The following is a 17,721-nucleotide window of genomic DNA, read 5'->3' as shown; positions in this document are numbered from 1 at the left end:
CACAATTTAAATTACAGGAATGCTAATAAATAAACAATACCGACAATAATAAGGAAAATAAAAATAGCACTTGTCGGAGAAGCCTCGCAACGTCGCAGGAGCACAGCACAGAAGAGCAAGCTTTGGAAGATCTTGTTCTAAGTTGATTCTTTGCTCCAGGGTGCATCCTCCTTATATAGGAGGCTCCGGGTGCCTGGATCCCTTTCGAGCGCCTGGAGTGTGACGTAGCCTAGCCAACCATGAAGCTCCACGTGGCGACGCGTGATGGGGATAAACTTTGCATTCCGGGCGCCCGAACCACTTTTCTCCAGAAAGTCCTTCTCCTGCAAGAAAGAGTTAGTCCGAGGCAAAATGTAAACTATATTACCCTGCAAAACAAAGTATTAGTACAGTTATAATAAATAAACATAGTATTAATTAGATTACGTCTCACCGAGATCGGAATCTAATCACGATCTCAACTTAGAGTTCCGAAATGGTTCTAAGTTGGATCGACGCCTAAGCTCCATTCCTGGAAACGCATCCTCATAGTCACTCCCCTGTAGTGACTTACCTTCACTTACCTGCCAGACGTCCGGTCTTCCCTTCGACCCGTCTGGACTTCGTGTCAACTACTTGGTCAACCCGTCGACTTAACTGAACTTCCCTACAACACTGAGTTAGCACAATAGATAAAAATAGTGTTATTAGAATTCAAGTATAACCTAGAGTTATCTCCCTAGGATTGCCTAGCTTAACTCACTAGGATTTCCATTACCTAGCTTCACTCATCAGGACTTCCTCCACCTAGCTTCACTCACTAGGACCTGGCTTACTCACCAAGACTTCCTCCACCTACCTTCACTCACTAGGGTCCGACTTCACTCACCGGGACTTCCACCATCTAGCTTCACTCACTAGGGCCCGACTTCACTCACCGGGACTTCCACTGCTTAACTTCACTCACTAGGGTCCGACTTCACTCACCGGGACTTCCACTTTGCCTAACCTTTAATTAGGACTTACTTTTGCTAGTCATCTAGCCCTGATTAGACTTCTCTCTCTCTCCCAAACATCAAGTCATGTTTGGGTCAACACTTGGTCATATTGTCAAATATCAAAACCCTAGAGGTCGATTGCACCAACAGGTTGAACCTTCCACTACAACAAAAACCTTCATAGACATCGGTTTTCCACCGGTGTCTATTTCATTTTCGACCGATGTCTATGAAGCCGATGTTAAAAGTCTGTCATTTTAGACATCGGGTTAAAATCGGTGTAGTATCACTTAACGACACCAGTCTTCGAATCGGTTATTAACCGGTGTAGTATCACTTAACGACATCGTTTCATCAACGATGTAAACCGATGTAATATTGTATGTTAATAACACCAGTTTTGACAGCGGTAAATGACCGATGTAATATTAGTTAATAACACCGATTTTGCAGCGGTGGAAAACCGATGTAATATGTATATTTTTTAACAGTACAAATTTGATTTCCGAAACAATGAAAAACCGATAATAACAAAAAAAATACACAAATATTTACAAATTATACAAATATTCTTCATTCAATAATATCCATAAAATACACAAATATTTACAAATTATATAAATAATCTTCTTACAACAATATCCATAAAATACCCAAACATTCTTTTTACATCAAAAGCTAGATAATAGATATCAAAATCAAGGTAGAACATTCTTTTAACACATCAAGGTAGAACCGCACTTCAAATGTAATCTAGCATGCATTCAGCCTACTCGAACCGCACTTCATCAATTTCAACTCTGGAGTACTTGAGATTTGTAAACTGTAAAAACACATAAATCCACCATATGTCAAATAACTAAAACAAATGTGTACATGTATCAAATAAAATAGAATACTGAGTTTTTAAAGGCTGCTGTGCAAGATAACGAATATAACATAGAATCTAAAACTTTCATTTATGACACTTAGTATATGCTGCTTAGAATATAACATAGATAATTTGCTCCTTCTAATTCAAGTGTACAGATTGATAAGAACCGACAGTATCATACAACAATTTACTAGGCATGATAATGGTTGAACAAAGAAATATGACTACACAACAAATCTAGTGAAGCATAGAAGAACAAAGCTACCTCTGATGAAGAGATATACTATTTATTGTACTACCTCTGATGCCATCTTGGTATCCTGAATATCCTGCACTAAGCCCCCTATTTTCTGTGATTTCTGCTACCAACCACAGCAGCAAGGAATGCGGTAAGAAGGCAGCTGCCTCCTAAGTTCAGCACCCAAAACAGCAAGTTAGAGCTTCCTTTTGGGTCCATTCAATCCTCTAGTAAGTAGAAACTATTTTCCCTTTGGTTTATGATGGATTTGGAGTGTCTTGACCTAAGATATAATCCTCTTGTAGCCCTCTATATTAAAGGCCAGCATACATGGAAAATTCAGCATGTTCTTCTGAAGTCATAACAGGGTAGGTAAACTTTACTTGTAGTTTTTATTCATTTGCTTCATGTAGGAGTATATTCTAGTAAATTCCCACACATTTAATGTTTAATGATCGGCTAGGGATACGATTAGGGATCAACATGATCATTTCCTCCCTATAGCCATGTGGTAGAGGTCGAGCTTGTAGCCTAAATAATGTAGTTAGGGGTCTCTATCTGATTAATGAAAAACATGAATATAGGTAAAAACAAAAGAGGTGAGTAAAATAATGAAGAGGGGTTAAATCATAAAAACAAAGAGTTCCCTATTCTTGAGGTACCGACAGGCATATTGACACTTACTCTTACTTCTAGTTGAACTTGAAATTCATTGGTATAGCTAAATATGGTAATGGGTACCCTTTAGGTTTGATTACCCATTTATCTTAATAGGTTAGGTTAAATTCGAATATCAATGTGTTAGATATTTAGAGGAAGTTGAGCAGGTTAAAAAAATGTAATCAATACTTTAATCCTAAGGTTACCATTTAAGATAGCTTATACAGCCACTCTACTCACTGCAGCTCCTAATCTCTAATTCCTTTCTTCTTAGGCAATCATTTAGTCTCCAACTAGTATATGGTTTGTAACAAAAGCATAGCATCCGGTTTGTAACTTATTTTAGGCAAATAAAGCAACCATATAAGCTTATGAAATGAGAGAATGCTACACTCATTAATGGTTGCATAAGGATTGCTTAAGTCAACATATAAATTTTCTTTAATGGGATGTAGGTCAATTAATATGGGTTGTTTAATTCATGTGTTTTATGTTGTGTGAATTGCTTAAGGTCATCCCTAAGCTACTGTACATGCTATGTCAGAGCTAAATTCGTCCCAATTTGTGTGGGTTCTTTTCTCCTTTTCACCTAAGCCATATGCATAAACCATGTACATATTAAGTAGAAGCAACTAGTTTTCACTCTTGTGAAACAAAACATCTAATGCTTTTTGTAAACGTTTACATGCTATCAAATTAAGAGTGTCAAGTTTTGATTGGAAGTGTGGATGTTGACAGGTGTAGAGAAGGCATATGAAAGCCAAAGTATCAGAAAGGACAATATCTAATGGAAAAAAACTGTATTCACTAATGCATTAAAACCCCCATTGAATCAAGAACACAAACAAGTACTTATGAACTTTTGATGTAGCCTGATGTGGGCATATAGTGAAATATACTGCCCTAATTCCATTTGTGGAAATAAAATTGTCAGTATAGATTTTGGCAAAAGTTGGAATGTAAAATTTGTTTATTTATCTCCTCATAATTTTTTTTTGATAGGATATAAATAATTTAACCTGAAAAATCCAAAAAAGTTAATGTAGGTTGTACACTCAGAGCTAATATCAATTAATTTCAATATTCCTAGTGATAAAATATTGCATATAGCTCAATGGAAAGATAAGATCCATATAGTTAAGCCCAAATAATTAAGACAAACACATCACGATTAACATGATAAAGGTTAATTATATTAAAATTAACAACCCCGACAATAGAGGCGATGGAAGATTGCAGTGATGCTTATTTCACCAAAAAAAATGCCTTTAGTGTTGAGCATGAATGGCATCATCACATGGACAGAAGACAAGTGTGGTCCTCTATTGTCTTTAAAGACTCGCTTCAAAAAAATATATGGGAAAATGACTTTCCAAAACCTTCATTATAGATAAACAAATACCTTCATAATCCCATATATTGAGGAAGCCATCCTCAGCAGCTCTTCTAAAAATTGATGCTTTGTCAAGAAACCACTGGAATAAAGTCAAAAGGACAGTAAGTTATAGCAGCAGTTAACAGAAGTATTCCAATGCTAATAATATAGTAATATAGCATGCCTGAACATAGAGAACAGCAACCTTGTGACCATCAAGTTTGTGTACTGGTGCACCAACACCACCAGAAGTTAGGTTACGTTGATCAAACATATGCACAGACTTATCAACAAACCTGAGAAAAAATATGATCATAGATAAAGAAATGCTAAGGCTGCATATAATCACTGACTCACAAACTCAAGACATCATGTTTATAGGAGAAAGTAACAAAATACTGCCTAAGAACCAGTAGAGGTTATAGAATGGGAACAAATAAACATCAAGAATATACGCAGTCACCAGCTCTCCTCATTGCAGCGATAACTCGTCGATAAAGATCAATTTTTAGCACAGAAAGGTCTTCCACCCACCAGTCCTGACAATGCATCATTAATTTTCCTGATCTGCTATCACATTCTAAGTGAGCTAAACCAGAAACCAATTGCTCCTTGCTAGCGTTGATCGCGATTGCATCTATGCATCGATTCACTATACCGACCTCGTCGACTATGGGAGACAAACCATTAGATGAAGATAAAACTTCCAGGGACTTTTCGAGGCTTTGAAACACAACCTCGTTTAAGAACGCCTCTGCTCTGACGATTAGGTTGCGTTCTTGATATTGTTCAGTCATTTCCAGATACTCGGCAATGCAACGAAGTTGGGCAACATTACTCGCCGTGATCTCGAAGTTAGTCCTGTAACAGAACTTAGCGGCGAGTTCAAATGCTTCAGCTCCCCCAGGTACCTCATGAAGCTCTAATCTGGAAAGGTTTGGCTCCCTGGATTCAACTACCATTTTCCAGATTTTTCCACTTCGTGAAACCAGAGGGAACTTGGACAACAATATGCAAAAATTGAAAAGGAAGTTATGAAAAACAATATCAAGATATGTCTGCAGAGCCAGTTTAAGAATGTATACCTTGTGCAATAGGAATGATTGGCCATCCACATAAATAGTTACATCCCCAGCAACGTCCAAGAATATCCTACACAAAACAAAACGACATTTCTTTATAGAGGAAACGCACCGATGTCACAATTCTAAAGATGCTAAGAACGATACCAAGTCATCAGACTGGCTATTCTCTTTGTCATTGAAATTAAAAAAAGAAAGGCAAAACGACAGGATAATCTCAAGAAACCATCAAGAACCATAAAGATTTGAAGCGAGAAGAAGAAACAAGTTTCAGGAAAAAAAAAGAAGAGGTTTTCACGAAAAGAGCATTTGCAATAGATGTCCTTCAAAACCAATTAAACGCCATTAAATGCGTGCTTTATTTGACATTAATTGATCATCCGTTATATCATCCCCTGGCAACCGCAAGAACAAGATAGTCATGATATCACAAGAAAGCGAAGTTGAAGTGGATGACCTCCTGCTGATCGGTGCACATAACCGGGGAGAGAGTAAAGAGGTGTCCGGCGTAGCTCCCATGACCTCCTCCCTTCACTTCACTTCACTTCACTTCACTTCACTTATCCTCTCTCTCTTTCTCCTTCTCTAAACACACTGCAAGATAAAGAGAAAGCGAAGACAGGGTCGTGTTTAGGGACTGAGGGAACAGAAAGAAACTCAAGTGCAGTTCCAACTGTGACCCTCGATAATTCTATAGTTCACAGTATGAATCTCATCAAACCCCTTGGCTACGAATTACGGATCTAAAGTAGATAAAAAGAAAGAGACCTGTAAAGCGGACCTACTGCCAATGTTCGAACAGGTGTAAGAATATATGAGCGTCGACCCCTCGTGCTCGAACTGCTCGATGCGCGACACCAGCTTCAGAATCTCGTCGTCCGCCTGGAATCCGAGGCAATCCTTTACGGTCAACGTTTCCAGCTTCCGGCAGCCGCCGATGACCACCAACAGCTCGTCCTTGGTCAAGTAGGACTTGTTCAGCTCCAGGTGCTTCAGTTCCGGCAGGCACCGCGCCAGGGCCTTGGCGTCCTCGCGCCCGATTAGCCTACGCACCTTCAACCCGACGAACCGCGGGCAGTTACGGCCGATCTCGGCGACCGCCTCCAGGAACGAGGAGGGCTTGGTCTCCATCTCCAGATGCTCCAGATCCTTCCACCGCCGCACCAGCTCCGGGATTCGAAGGTCGTCCTCCAGCATCAGGTTGTCCGGCAAAGCCAGCGCCTTCAATCTCGGGCATCTGCGCTAATAATCGATGAGCAAATTCGTCGAACAGGTAGTGAGCAATGAGGGCGACGAAACCAGAAGGAGGCGTAGACTCACTTGACAGAGGCATAGGCGAGGTCGTGGATGGAGACGACAGAGGAAAGGGGGAAGGCGAGTTGGTCGATGACGCCGCGGGAGCGGTGGAGGGCGAAACGGAGGAAGGCGGAGAAGGAGAGGGGGGAGTGGAGGCGGTAGCGGAGCGCAAAGGCGCGGGAGAAAGGGCTCCAGGGCGTGAAATCGAGGGAGCGGAAGTTGAGGCGGCGCCAGCAGCTAGGGTCGAGGGAGGCGCGGTACCAGGACTTGCAGACGAAGGGGACGGCGACGGCGAGATCTCCGAGGGTGAGGCGGCGGAAGGGGAAGAGGGAGATGAGGCTGAGGTTTAGGTTTAGGCTGAGAGAAGGGGCACGATATTGGTTTAGGTTTGGAGGGAATTTTGTGAAGTGTTGTAAATTTTGGCCGGTGAAAAAATTAAATTATTTTTTTTTGGTTCATTAACACCGGGTTTTAAAAACCGCTGTTAAAACCGGTGTCTATTAACAAAAAAAAGGCGCTCATAGACACCAGCTAAAAAATCGATGTCTATGAGCGAAAATCTGCGCTCATAGACACCAGTTTTTAGAAAAATCGGTGTAAAATACTCAAAGACATCGGTTTTTGCTTAAAACCGTTGTTGTTCCACCGATGTCTATGAGGGTTTTTCTTGTAGTGTTCCTTTAGAAGATGTTAAGACATTGTAACAAAAAAGGCCGAGTAGTAATGAATTTTTATTTCCAAAAAAGAGGCCTACATTTATCTTCAAACAACATAAAGGAGATAAACTTCAGTGTTTTCTGTAGAGCTGCAAATGGTTGGCACTCTATGTTCGGGGTAGCTTTTTCCCATTGAGCTCTTCTAGGTAATAACTCCCCGAGCTTAACTTGGTAATCACCCAGTAAGGACCTCCCCATTTCGAATCAAGCTTGTTGACATCTCCGACTGGTTTGACTCTTTGCCATACTAGGTCCCCGATTTGCAATGATTAAGGGATTACCTTCTTGTTATATGCCTATTTCATCCGTTGTATATTACAGTAAGTCGAGTGCTGCTTTTTCCCTAACTTCAGTTGCTAAGTCTAGATCAATGAAGTGTTGCTTAGTATTAAATTCTTCATCATAGTTTTGCCTACAAATTGACTCTTCTCCTATCTTGACTGGCACCACCGCTTCCGTTCCATAAACTAAATGAAAAGGAGTTTCACCAGTGCTTTCTCTAGGAATTGTTTGATAAGCCCACAAGATGTCTGGTAGTTCTTCAACCCAACTACCTTTTACGTGGTCTATCTTGATCTTGAGGCCACCAATACTTGCCCAATTAGCCACCTTTGCTTTCCCATTGCTCTGAGGATAAGTTATAGATGTGAACGGTTGCTGAATACTAAGTCCTTCACACCATTCTCGAAGCTTGCATCCTTGAAATTGCCGATCATCATTATCAGATATTATTTTATGAGGTATTCTATATTAGCAAACAATGTTTAGCCATAAAACTTTCATAACCGCTTCTTTTGTAATTCGAGCAAGAGCCTTATCTTCTAACCACTTAGAAAAATAATCGATGATGAGCAGTAGGAATTTCCTCTACCTTGGATCGATCGGGAAGGGACCTACTATATCCATTCCCCATTGGTCAAAGGGATATAATACGGTGGAAGTTTTAAGCTGCTCAGTTGGGTGATGTCATAGGGGCTAATGCTTATAGCAATGCTCACAAGAAGCACAAACTTAGCTATGTCCACCTGCATTGTTGGCCAATAATATCCAGCCAATAACACCTTCCAAGCTATGGATCTTCCTCCTATGTTATTTCTATAGATGCCCTCATGAATTTTCCTTATGACATTATCAGTGTCATTAGGTCCAAGACATTTAAAGGCTCGACGATATAATTTCTCCTTGATTAGGATAAACAAAGTAGCTCATCTTTTAAGTATATGAGCCTTAGCAAAGTTAGTGGGTAATGTTCTGCTCTAGAGGAAAGATATCATAGGAATTTGCCAATCTTGTTCCTGCTCGGTAGTCTGAGAGCTCGGGCTATCCATTGTCTACAAGGCTAAATCACTTTCCATTTTTGAAAGTTCATCTACTCTCATATTCTTCGCTCAAGATATCTTTTAAAGGCTTACTTCTTGGAAGTTAGTCTTCAATTGTTCAAACGCCTTCACATATCTTTTTAGTTGCCCATTCTAGACTTTAAATGTACCTTCTAGTTGTTGTGCCACGAGCTGTGAGTCAGAATAAATAATTACCCTAGTGGTTCCTACTCTTCTAGCTGCCTAAAGACCAGATAACAGAGCTTCATACTCAACCTCATTATTAGATGCTCGAAAGTTAAGTTGAACGACTAATTGTATGACATCTCCTCGAGATGAAATCAACAAGACTACTACTCCGCTGGCCAACCGATTGGAAGAACGATTCACATATACCTTCCAAGTCTCATCATAATTTGAATTGGATACTTCTGCCATAAAATCTACTAGTGCCTGAGCTTTAATTGTCGTGCAAGGTTGATATTAAATGTCGTATTCTTCTAGCTCAGTTGTCTATTTTACAAGTCATCCCGAAACTTTAGGGTTAATAAAAATCCGACCGAGCTGGCTATTTGTGAGAACAATAATAGGATGAGCCAAAAAAAATATGGCCTTAACCATCAAGAGGTTAAGACCAATCCCAACGCCAATTTCTCCAATACAGAATATCTTGTTTATGTATTTTTCAATAAATGATATGAAAATATATGGGGTATTGAATGGTACCTTCCTCTTGTAACAAGACACAACCAACTGCTTGCTTGGTCGGAGATAAATATTGAACAACGTTTTGCCTGCCATGGGTTTGGATAGCACAGGTAATCCAGCAAGATATTCCTTGAGTTCTTTAAATGCTTAATCACATTTGACATCCCACTAAAATTTTAAAGTCTTGCGAAGGATTTTGAAGAAGAGCAGACTCCGATCAACTATTCGGGAAATAAACCTTGACAAAGTAGTTATTCGGCCCAATAAACTTTACGTCTCCTGAAGGTTCTAGGAGGGGTCATAAGTTATAGAGCCTCTATTTTCTCTAGATTGGCCTTGATCCCCCACTCGATCACTATATGTCCCAGAAAATGCTCACTCTGAAGACACACTTCCTTGGATTTAGTTTAAGTTTGTGCCATTTCAGAGTGTCACAAGTTTCTTGAATATTAGTGATCAAGTCTTTACCATGAGCTGTCTTAATTAAGTATGTCATCCACATAGACTTCAAAATTTCGCCTGATTTGGTGTTTAAATACTCGATTTATCATCCTCTGATAAGTGACTCTTACATTTTTAAGACTAAACGACATAACAACATAATAAAATGTTCCATCAACGGTGACAAAACTTAATTTTTCTTGATCATTTCGAGCCAACTGGACTTAATGATATCATTACAAGACATCCAACATATAAATATACTCGTACCCAGATGTCAAATCTACCATCTAGTCTATGCAAGGGAGAGGATAATAGTCTTTCGAGTACACTCGATTGAGGTCTCGAAAACCAATACAGATTCGTCACTTTCTGCTTGACTTTGGAACTAATACCACATTTGCTAGCTAGGTCAAGAATTGTACCTCTTTTACATATCCTGCCTCCATAAGTTAATCAACTTCTACTCGGATAATTTGATTATATTATGCACTAAAATATCTCCTTTTCTGTTTGACTGGTCAGGAATCCGACAATATATTTAACTTGTGCACTATCAGATCGGGAGAAATACCTTTGACCTCTTTTGGTGATCAGGCGAAAACCTCATAATTTTTCTTCAAATAGTCTATTAGTTGTTGCTTCAACCCTGGCTCCAGAATGGCATATATACCCCCTCCTCCTGCTCGGCATGTATATACATCTCTTCTTGTTATTTTTCTTTCGGGCGGTGTGGCTTCTCTTCTTTATCCAATCGTAGTAATGGAAACTCTCGAGCTATTTGTAAAGCCTTCATGCTTCTTTGAGCTTTCAGCGATTCAAGTTGAATAACATTTACATAACATTTTCAAGTTGCTAGTTGATTGCCTTTTACTTCACCCACCCCATCGTTGATCAGAAATTTGATCTTATGGTGATAGGTCGAAACGATTGCTTGGAAAGCATTCAATGTTGGCATGCCTAAGATGGCATTATACGAGGAGGTAGTGTCTACTACCATAAACGGTGTTCTTCTGAACCTTTACAGATCCCGAGCAGTATTCCCAAGCAATACAGGAAGAGAGATCATCCCGAACGGTTGCACTTGATGTCTCATGAAGCTGATCAATGGTGTAGTCAATGGTAACAATTCTTCATCATTAATTTACATCTAGTCAATAGCTTTTTTGAAGATGATATTCACGGAACTTTCTGTATCCACAAATATCCTTTTGATAGTATACTTTAAAATTAAAGCTTCTATTACTAGAGCATCCTCTTGCGGTATCTCAATTCGGTTTAAGTCTTTTGGCCCAAAGCTAATAAAAAGGGTCAACTCTTTGTTCATGACTAGTTCCCACAATATGGACTTCTAGCCGTCGGGCGTGGGTTTTTCTAGCTCAGTTCAAATCATCATCAGTTGGTCCTCACGAAGTGATACCTATAAGGCCTTTCACAGGATCCCGAATGATTGCTTTTCCTTTTTCTTGCCTCCTCTGTTCGTCTTCAAAAGATAGAGATGCTTCTCTTAGTCGTTTTTGGGGTTCTCGCTTTGACTGCTCTCTTTGCACTGATCGTCCCTCATTTCGACTGGGTTGGGTAGACCAGGAGGAAACATACCATGCATTTATATGCCATGTCCATACAGCCACACGTTTCTACTAGTTCTTATAAGTGTAACAATTTTTAGTGGTATGACTTCGAGACTAATGATAAGTGCAGAAACGTTCTTGCTTTAGGGCTGGAGGAGCTATCTCTATATTCTGAATGGCTCCTTCTGCTCGATGATCCTTTGGTTTATACAAGTAAGCTTCTTTTTCCTTCAAAGGAAGAGGAGGTGTTTTCCTCTCGAGCTGAATATCTTGTTGATTCGGCATTCCGGGGTCTTTCCTTTGAGCCAACTAAATTTCTTCCACGTTCACATACTTGACCGAGCGGCCAAGTAAATCATCAAAATTGGCTGGAGGTTTTCTCACGAGCGATCTGAAAAAACCTCCCTCCCCAGAACGTCTTATGAGAAGATACTCACCAGTATTTCAGAAGTGGCTAACGGAACATCTTGTGCCATTCTATTAAATCTTTGAATATAATCTTTCAGCATTTCCTTTAGTTTCTATTTTAAGGCAAATAAATTCATGTTTTATGATACCTCCTACTGCTAGTGAAATTATGTAAGAATATAGTTCTGAATTCCTCAAACGAATAAATAGAGTTTGATGAGAGTCGGGAGAATCATCTTTGTGTGGGTCCCGATAGGGTAGTTAAGAATACTTGACACTTTATCCCATCCGAGTATTGATGCAGTAGTGACATATTCTCAAACTTGCAGAAGTGGTCCTTGGGATCAGTGGAACCATTGTATTCCCTGGTACTAGGTGGTCGATAATGATGCAGTAGGGGGTCTTCTAGGATGCTAAGACTGAAAGGAGAAATGGTCGAGTTCCCTGATTCACCTTTCATCGATGTCGGTGGTCGAGTGACATCATGCAGAGTATTCCCAGCAGATGATTTTACTGATTGGGCACCCCTGGTTGCCCAATCGGATGTGGTCTCGAACCCTCGGTCAACCTTAATATAGGCCGAGATAAATGAGGCGATTCCACTTGTACGGGAGGTACGAGTGGAGGAGGGTTCATTTGCTCCCTCTGCATTGTTGTCATGATTGCTGCACCAGGTTTGCTTGTTGTTGCCCTTATTGTTGCACTAAGGCATCTTTTACAGCGTTTGACACCATCTTGGTCAATTCTACTTGGGTTAGAGTAATAGTACGTCCAGTGTCCTCTATGAGTTCTTGGTGCAAGTAAAGAGATTCTCACAGACGACGCTAATTTAATCCTCCTCCAAGGTTCTCCAAGAGGACTCGCTGGTGTGTTAGCAAGAGAGTTGACGCGACTGAGCAATGCATAGGTTAATCAAATTAGAGGAAAATGATCATCCCCCCTCTTTCTATTTTTTTATTTATTACAAGAGAGTAATGAATCAATTATTGGTTCATTAATTATAAAAGATCTTTCGTCTCCTTCCAAACTTTTAATGAGACTACGATTGACGAGGACATAGTAAATGCACATGACTATTAATTTACTTCCTCTACCTGTTCACATATGTATGAGCCCATAATAAATATTAAATATAAGCGGCATTGAGCATTTAATGTAGGCCATAATGTATCGAGTTAATGCAGTAATTATATCGATAAGTGACTAGTTAATTTGCCTCCCGAGCAGTAGAATGTCAGAATTATGACATGATTTCTCAAAACCTAGAAAGAGTACATGTGCGCCAAGTAATAACTCTACTCTAAATTCACTCGGTAAGGCTTAGAAACGATGGAAGCTTTCCTAGTAATTAATTGTCCACTCTCGATCAGCTTGATTATCACCTGAGCGGTGTATCTCCCCTTCTCGTCCTTAACTTTGACTATTACATCACTTGCTACGTTAACTTCTTGATGCCACATGGCACCTCATGTGGACTACCACGTCAATGGCCATGTGTAAACAACCAAGAAAATACAAGAACTTCAAATACGCATGGTTTTTTATCTCCTCAACTTTAAAGACTCAATATATTCACTTTTTTCCCTAAAAGCCGTAGAAGCAGTTCATGTCGACGATCCTTGTTTCTCCCCGGATCGATCACGTATCGAGTGGCAATTGCATCCTCTTCTTCCTGTAATCCTCTAACCTTTCCTTTCCTTTCCTTTCCTATCCTAAACCTCATGAAACGCCCTAATCAAACTCTTCGCGCATTTTATGAATCGAGAATTCAGTTTCACCCCCCGTTTTATTTCTTTTTGAAATCACCTCTTATATTTGCAAATGTACTGTTTACTCCTACAATAATGCTAATCCAAAATAAGTCAAACTCCTATCATGACCACAAACGGCCCGAAGCAGAAGAAGAAGCCGTTCCGGTTGACTCAGAACTCATGCCCATAGTAGTCAACGCAGGTAACGGAGCGGGGCCGTAAGTAGGCACCGGCATCGCAGGAGGGAGCTCCGGCCAAGGAGAATCAAAGTCGAGCACGTTAATGGCCTGTTTCATCGACGGCCGTAGCTTTGGATCAGGATGAGCGCACCATAACCCCACGACCATCAAGCACTCCATTTGTTTCTGATCAAATTCGCCCTGTAGCTTCTCATCCGCCGCCTCGAGAATCATCTTCCTCCCGTAGAGCTCCCACACCCATCGAGCCAGTTCCACCGTGCCGCTCTCCTCCACCATTAATGGCCTTCTACCTGATGCTATCTCCAACGCCACGATCCCGAAGCTGTAGACATCGGATTCCTTACTCGTTTTGCCGGTGTAGAAGTACTCCGGCGTCATGTAGCCTCTCGTGCCGGCCAACACCGTCATCGTTTGCGGCCCGCCGTTGTGGTCAAGGAGCCTGGCGAGCCCGAAGTCCCCGAGTTTGGCACTGAACGTCGAGTCCAACATGACGTTGCTCGGCTTGACGTCTCGGTGCACCACGCACTGCTCCCACTCCTCGTGGAGATAGAGCAGAGCCGAGGCCAAGCCCAGAGCAACCCTGTGCCGCACTTCCCACGCCATCGTCGTCGCGGCGCCGCCGCTGTGGAGGTAGGAATCGAGGCTGCCGTTGGGCACCAGCTCGTAGACCAGGAGGAGTTCTTGGCGGTCGTGGCACCAGCCTACGAGCTGCACCAGATTGCGGTGGCGAAGCCGGCTTATGATCTTGACCTCCGACATGTACTCCTTCCTCCCCTGTTTCGATCCCTTGGAGACCTTTTTGATGGCAACCTCGAGCTTGGGATCTTTCAACACGCCCCTGTAGACCGACCCGAAGCCTCCTTCGCCGAGCTTCCCTTCGTCGGAGAAGTCTCTGGTGGCGTGGACGAGTTCTGGGTATGCGAATCTCTTCGGTCCTCTCTCTCTTTCGAACTCATCATCCATTGCTTCATCGAAGATCCAGTCCTCTTCTTCATCTTTTCCGTTCGTCCTCTGCCTACGTTTAAAGAACCATAGCACGCCCAAAGCTGCCACCAAGGAGACTAGCACTGCTCCGGCAACGACGAAACCGACGAGGAACGCAGTCTTGTCCTTCTTTCTTGGCTGCAGAGTGGAATTGAACGACCATGAATGAATAGTATGCGTTTCAACGCCCGAACCGGTGGCCGCCGAGAAGCCAATCACTACTTCTTCCGGAAGGTGTGTTCTCAAGTCGATGGTGTCGCTGAGGACCAAAACAGCATCACTGAGCTCTCGATCATCCCCGGACGAGAGGAACACACTTAAATTATGACTGCTGGCGTTGTAAATGACCCACGCGACCATATCGGCGCCAACGGAATAGTTGCTCCACACCGCTGTCTTGGTCGAGTTCAACGAATTGACGTCGATTCCGACATGTCTGTAAGGTGGATCGCCGTACTCCGGATTCTGATAAGTATCGAACCCCACTGCCACCGTAGAGTGGGGAGGAGGAGGAGTAACAACGTTGCTGAAGAGGCCGAGGCCCCTGCCGGCGGAATTGTCAGGGACCGCGTACGGCGGCGCCGACAGGAAGAAAGCGAGCCCGTCGGCGCCGTTAAGACGAAGCGGGTGGTAAAATCCGTTAGTTGGCCGGTTTTCGCGTCCCATAGGAGGAGGAGTTCCTTGTAGTAGCTCGCTCTCCCCACGCTATCGTTGTTGCGCTGATTGCCGGTGTTCTTGGTGAGCTCGATAAAGTCGTTACTGTTTAGGGCGGCGCCTTGGAGAAGGATATCGGATTCATTGCCGACGTTATGGAAGTTGGTGAAGTTGAAGGACAGAGAGCTCGACGAAGGAACGGCGGCTAATAAGCAAATTACAACAGTGGAGATCATCAAAGTGGTTGATCTACGCATCAAAGTGCAGATCATGAAATCACAGCAGCAGCAGCAGTAGAAGAAGAGGCAGCAGCAGCAGCAGATTAAGATCTGGTGATAAAATAATAATAATTATTTCTTCTGATCAAGTGCAAACTTATTAAGAATTGGAGTAAGTGTTTGATCTATAGGAATCGATCCACGTGTAATTCCGCTTGAATTGATCAAAACTTCGAAATGGCGTGCAGATGGCTTCTTACTAATTGACCTGGTTCCATGAATGCTATGGTCAGTCTTGAAGGAGGACCAATGCGCATAAAAAATCGGGTGATCAAAAAGTCGCAAATTCATAATTATTTCTTCTGGTCAAGTGCAAACTTTTTACGAATTGGCGTGTTTATCTAGAGGAATCGATCCGTCCGTGCGTAATTCCACCGGCATCGATCAAAACTTTGAAATGGTGGGCCGATGGATTCTTACTGGCCCCACCCAACACGAAAACTACACTTGATCAGCTGGTTCCATGCAAGCCGTGGTCAGCGAGGACCGCTTCCACCTTAATTAAGCTTCGCCCTTTTTTAAAAATTATTATTATTAATATATATTATGATTTTGTGGGATCTAGCAGCTGGTGCACCGTTTTCGGTTATTGAAAAACAATCAATATATTTTTAATATCGACTCAGAACCAATTAGGACAAAAATAGAACTCTTCTTTGTGTCAAGATAATAACTATGAATACTGACTAAAAAAAAAAAAAAAAAAAAAAAGAAGAAGGTGACTTAATATGATACATACAATGCATTACAGACCTATGATCATTAGGTTTAAATCAGATTATTTTATTTCATCTCTTATAGATAAAAAAACCTTAAAACAAAATACTTAATAACATAACAATATATTTATACAAAACTTCTATTCTGAATACACGCAATAGAACCATAAACAATCAAATGAAATTCAATCTACGGATCTAATTTAATCTATAGACAGCATTGTTATAGTAAAGACCGTAATGTTAGAGGAATCAATTTCTTCCAGTAACGTTCAAATAAAATCAAGTTTGGATGGAACGAAGGTTGTCAAAGTATATTATTATTATTATTAACTACGAAGATTTTTTTTTATTTATAGCAATTTTATGTGCTTTCTAGTTGATTTACTGCTTCAATCCTCTAGCCATTTCACGGCCTCATTGGAAATTATAGTTATAACAATATTATAGTAACTATGCTAATAATTAGTATAATATATGATAGATATATTATAATGGGATTAAGAATTAATTTTAGACAGATACATATATAATGGTGGAGTCACATTCAAACTTATCCAAACAATAGCCCAGACGTCTGAGGGAGTTTAGAAATGGATAAGCTCAACATGAAAAAAAATTGTGTAACTGGGTTGACAACGTCGGCGTCTACGAGGGATCAGTCCGGGTAGATCATCCGGACTGATTTTGTCATTGTACATATCTTTAAAAAAAAAAAACAAAAAAAAAAAAATCCTCCCATCTTCCAATCATTTAACGGTCACAAAAGGAACATTTAAGATAAACATAATCATTTTTACTATAATAACTAGTATAATATAATAATGATCAAAGTTGAAACTTCTACATTATAGTAATTATGACATATAATTATTTATATGGTAGTAATTATGATTCATAATAATTAGCGTTAATTAGAATTGAAATATCTATATGCAACGATAACTGTTATAGCATTGTAATAAAACTGCTACACTATAATATGCTAAGCATCTTACATCGCATACTTCGTACCTATCTAATTTTTTTTTTCGATTTAAAAAAATATAATCCAACCTTTAAATCTTAAAAATAAAGTCCTTAAATGATATACAAGCTAAAAAAATAAAAAATTAAAAACAAAAAAATATGTTGTTGCGGATGAAATCCTCAGCATAATGTATGCTGCGTTATAAATTATAATTGTTATAAAATTATAGTAATTACTATTTATAACTACTACAATAATATTGGTTTAGACCGATCAAATAAAGATGAATAATTCGGATAATAAAATTGAAATGGAGTGTTGTTTTGATATTTTTGAAAAAAACAAAACAAAAAACAAAAAAACAGCCTTTTCATGGTGTATATATAAAGTGTGTTTGATGTGATTTGTTTTTGTTTGCCATAAATTTAATGCAAACAAAAGATGGTCATAAATGGCGATCAAGAATGAAGGGGCTTGTGGTTAACAAGGGTGAACAACAG

At 40.5% G+C, this 17,721-nt stretch overlaps 2 protein-coding genes and 1 pseudogene across 2 annotated transcripts; all 3 read right to left on the bottom strand.

Annotated features, from left to right (window-relative positions):
* Nucleotides 1-1,744: 1,744 nt before the first annotated feature.
* LOC122021444 (WD-40 repeat-containing protein MSI4-like) lies at nucleotides 1,745-4,528 on the bottom strand. The gene is made up of 3 exons (XM_042579561.1): nucleotides 4,309-4,528; nucleotides 4,152-4,224; nucleotides 1,745-1,800 (listed from the first exon to the last, which is right to left on the bottom strand). Exons 1-3 carry the CDS (start codon nucleotides 4,438-4,440, stop codon nucleotides 1,772-1,774), a joined length of 234 nt encoding a protein of 77 aa, XP_042435495.1. The 5' UTR covers nucleotides 4,441-4,528; the 3' UTR covers nucleotides 1,745-1,771.
* A 39-nt stretch (nucleotides 4,529-4,567) lies between these two features.
* On the bottom strand, nucleotides 4,568-5,361 carry LOC122019052 (BTB/POZ domain-containing protein At3g08570-like). The gene is made up of 2 exons (XM_042576561.1): nucleotides 5,354-5,361; nucleotides 4,568-5,276 (listed from the first exon to the last, which is right to left on the bottom strand). The coding sequence occupies exons 1-2, from the start codon at nucleotides 5,359-5,361 to the stop codon at nucleotides 4,568-4,570; spliced, it is 717 nt and encodes a 238-aa protein (XP_042432495.1).
* An 8,120-nt stretch (nucleotides 5,362-13,481) lies between these two features.
* LOC122021089 lies at nucleotides 13,482-15,567 on the bottom strand (annotated as a pseudogene).
* Nucleotides 15,568-17,721: the final 2,154 nt, after the last annotated feature.

Source organism: Zingiber officinale, chromosome 9A (genome assembly GCF_018446385.1).
Source record: "Zingiber officinale cultivar Zhangliang chromosome 9A, Zo_v1.1, whole genome shotgun sequence".
NCBI classification, from domain to species: domain Eukaryota; kingdom Viridiplantae; phylum Streptophyta; class Magnoliopsida; order Zingiberales; family Zingiberaceae; genus Zingiber; species Zingiber officinale.
This window is presented reverse-complemented; position numbering and strand designations above follow the sequence as displayed.

Bases quoted from the DNA above. Each gene is read 5' to 3' on its own strand.
- LOC122021444 (XM_042579561.1), bottom strand. From the start codon at position 4,440: ATGATCATATTTTTTCTCAGGTTTGTTGATAAGTCTGTGCATATGTTT. The intron at 4,225-4,308 runs GCATGCTATATT...ACTTTATTCCAG, and splicing joins TTGCTGTTCTCTATGTTCAG to TGGTTTCTTGACAAAGCATC. The intron at 1,801-4,151 runs GTATTTGTTTAT...GTGTTTTTACAG, and splicing joins CAATATATGGGATTATGAAG to TTTACAAATCTCAAGTACTC.